Source organism: Macrobrachium nipponense, chromosome 37, assembly GCF_015104395.2.
Source record: "Macrobrachium nipponense isolate FS-2020 chromosome 37, ASM1510439v2, whole genome shotgun sequence".
Classification (NCBI taxonomy): domain Eukaryota; kingdom Metazoa; phylum Arthropoda; class Malacostraca; order Decapoda; family Palaemonidae; genus Macrobrachium; species Macrobrachium nipponense.
The window spans coordinates 3,303,701-3,306,566 of NC_061097.1; the positions used below are offsets into that span (position 1 = coordinate 3,303,701).

At 37.7% G+C, this 2,866-nt stretch overlaps 1 protein-coding gene across 1 annotated transcript; it reads left to right on the plus strand.

Annotated features, from left to right (window-relative positions):
- The first annotated feature begins 1,234 nt into the window (after positions 1 to 1,234).
- On the plus strand, positions 1,235 to 2,320 carry LOC135209013 (uncharacterized). Its single transcript, XM_064241547.1, has one exon. The coding sequence runs from the start codon at positions 1,235 to 1,237 to the stop codon at positions 2,318 to 2,320; it is 1,086 nt and encodes a 361-aa protein (XP_064097617.1).
- Positions 2,321 to 2,866: the final 546 nt, after the last annotated feature.

A 2,866-nucleotide genomic window follows, 5' to 3' on the forward strand; every position in this document is an offset into this window, starting at 1 on the left:
GACCAAACATCCAATTTAGTAAAATAAGAGTTATTATAAATGAAACGTTAGAGGTGTATATGTAACTATATGGATAACAAGAATCGCATAAACAGGTGCACGGTGAGACGAAATTAAAATCATGAATTTTATTTCCTCCTTTCAAGAGAGGCTAGGACAGAGGCGAATGAATCATCAAAGTAATTAATTTGAAAGGCTTTTAAAGCACCCTGGAAAAGATTTGGAGGGACCAGAACAAGCATAAGTCCTTCGAAACAATCAAAATATTAGTTAACACCGTAGTTATGCTCGATGAGATATCATTCTCTTCTTTGTTAGTTACTCTAAAATACGATCATTATTTTAAAAGACCAATTGTAAACAAACTAGCTGCTTTCAGTACATTTTTAGTTCCCATCTTTTCTCAAGAATTCTTATTGTCAAATTTTCCATAAGATAATGAGAACTGGTCAAACTGTACCTGCCACACGCTAAGTTGGCGGTGATGCCCCGCCCCTTGCTACGCGAGGATGGTAATTGGATTACAGCAACTATTCGTGTGGCTATTCATGTGAGTGTATTGAAGGCGCTTGCAATTACTAATTCAGGTTGTTTTTATTGTAGAAGTTAATTATACTCTTTAAAGAAAATGAAAATATATGTTACATGATGAAAACGTTTGAGAACTTTGAGAAAACTATCACTAAAGTATAACTCGAATAGTCAAAGTCAAGGATTTTACACGATTTCGAATGCACTCTGATTCATTCATCTTCAATACCCCGTAAATATATAAGAAATTGGTCAGAATCATGTATATTGTAAAGGTCATTTAAATACGGAGATGCTATATAGTATGAATATAGTAGTCCACGTGTCCAAATAACATACTTAATGGTTAAAAAACATGCGACTTATCTAGGGAGGCAGAATGATCACTAAAATACCCAGTTACTGTAATTGGCGGGAATTTCAAACGCAGTTGTTAACCGAGCTAACATTGAAAAAAGAGAAACAGCTCTCAGCTCAGTAACCACACAAAACGTATGGGACAGATAACTAGCCAGACAAGAATCGTCGTAATTAAGTTCTGCAATTATTTTCGTGAGCAATATGATAAGGAAGGCGAAGATGATATCGTAAAGAGGACTGCTGCTGCAATAGGAATATCTGTTCGTTCCATTCAGCGGATAAAGCAGCAACACAAGCGTGGAGAGATGCACTATCCACCCCCAGGTCAAGAAAGTCACCAGTAATGGGAGCCTTAGATGATTTTGATAAGGACTGTGTACGTCGGGAGATAATGGCTTTCTATGAAAGAGGTGAAATTCCAACAATAGAAAAACTGCTGGATAAGGTGAAGAAGCCACCTCTGAATTTCCCTGGTGCTTATATGTCCCTTCTCAAACTTGTTAAGGAACTCGGCTTTCGTTATAAGAAAGTTGAAAGCTGTAGGAAGCTCTTGATGGAAAGGAACGATATTGTTCTTGCCAGAAATAAATATCTAAGGCTTATTGATGAAAACCGAAAATCCGATTCTCCAAGACCGGAAATATATCTGGATGAGACATGGGTAAATCAAAATGAGTGTGTGGACAAATGTTGGACTGTACCCGATGGAATTGTTGGTCCACGAGTGAAAACGGGTAAAGGAGCTAGATTCATCATAGTGCATGCTGGTGGACAATATGGATTCGTACCAGGAGGATTGCTATTTTTCCGATCGAAAAATGGTAATAAGGGTGATTACCATGATAGTATGAATCATACATGCTTCCTATCATGGTTTCAAACACAGCTACTGGTAAACATTCCCGCTAAGTCGCTCATTGTCTTAGATAATGCTTCATATCATTCAAAAATATTGAACAAAGCCCCTGTCAGCAGTTCAAGGAAATCGGATATTGTCTCCTGGTTAAGTAACCACAATATAGCTCATGACCCTTCCTATACCAAAACCGAACTACTAGATGTGGTAAAGCAGCACAAGTACCTCCAAGAGTATGAAATTGACAAAATCGCTAGAGATGCTGGCCATGAGGTACTCAGACTTCCTCCTTATCACTGCGATTTCAACCCGATAGAATTGATTTGGGCACAAGTAAAAAATGAGGTTAAGAAATGCAATTCAAATCCCAATCAGACTTTGACAAATGTTGAACGTATAACTAAACGTGCAATAGACAGAGTAACAGCAGAGAACTGGAAGTCATGTATGCGTCATGCAAGAGAAGTGGAGGATATTTATAGGAAAAGGGATATAGCACGTGACCATCTAACGGGGAAATTGATTATAAACATCACCAGTGACAGTGATGAGTCGGAAAGCGATGATGAATAATTTTTTTATTTCAAGTTATTGTTTGATGTAGCCTATCCAATGATTGATTAATGTATTTGCCTTTGTTGAATCAATTAAATGTTTAATGTATCAAGATGTATGTTTATTTTACCTAAGCATGTTTACATATATTTGAAGCAAATTTCCATTCTTAAAAGTTTGTTAGACCAGGTTATAACGCAATGAAACTTCAAGGTATCAGTAGCAAAATATAGTGGGTGGAGGATGAGGGTCAAGCGCTCTCTCTCTCTCTCTCTCTCTCTCTCTCTCTCTCTCTCTCTCTCTCTCTCTCTCTCGATTTCTACGAGTTTCTGTAGAAATACCAAATTGTTCCGGCGCTCGAATTTTGCCGTAGATTTCATAAATCAATTTTCGGAAGTAGCAAATTATAGAAATGGCAACATTGACTTAATCTGTCGAGTTGTCTACGGTGAGCGAGCTGTCAAAATCAGGTGATCGCTGAGCGGCTGTTTCTCTCAATACACCTCCTTCCTACTCCGGCGCTTGGCTATGAGCCAAAAATTTTATAATCTAATCTAATCTAAT

What these genes read in the sequence shown, in the direction of transcription:
- LOC135209013 (XM_064241547.1), top strand. Translation starts at nt 1,235, where the DNA reads ATGGGAGCCTTAGATGATTTTGATAAGGACTGTGTACGTCGGGAGATA.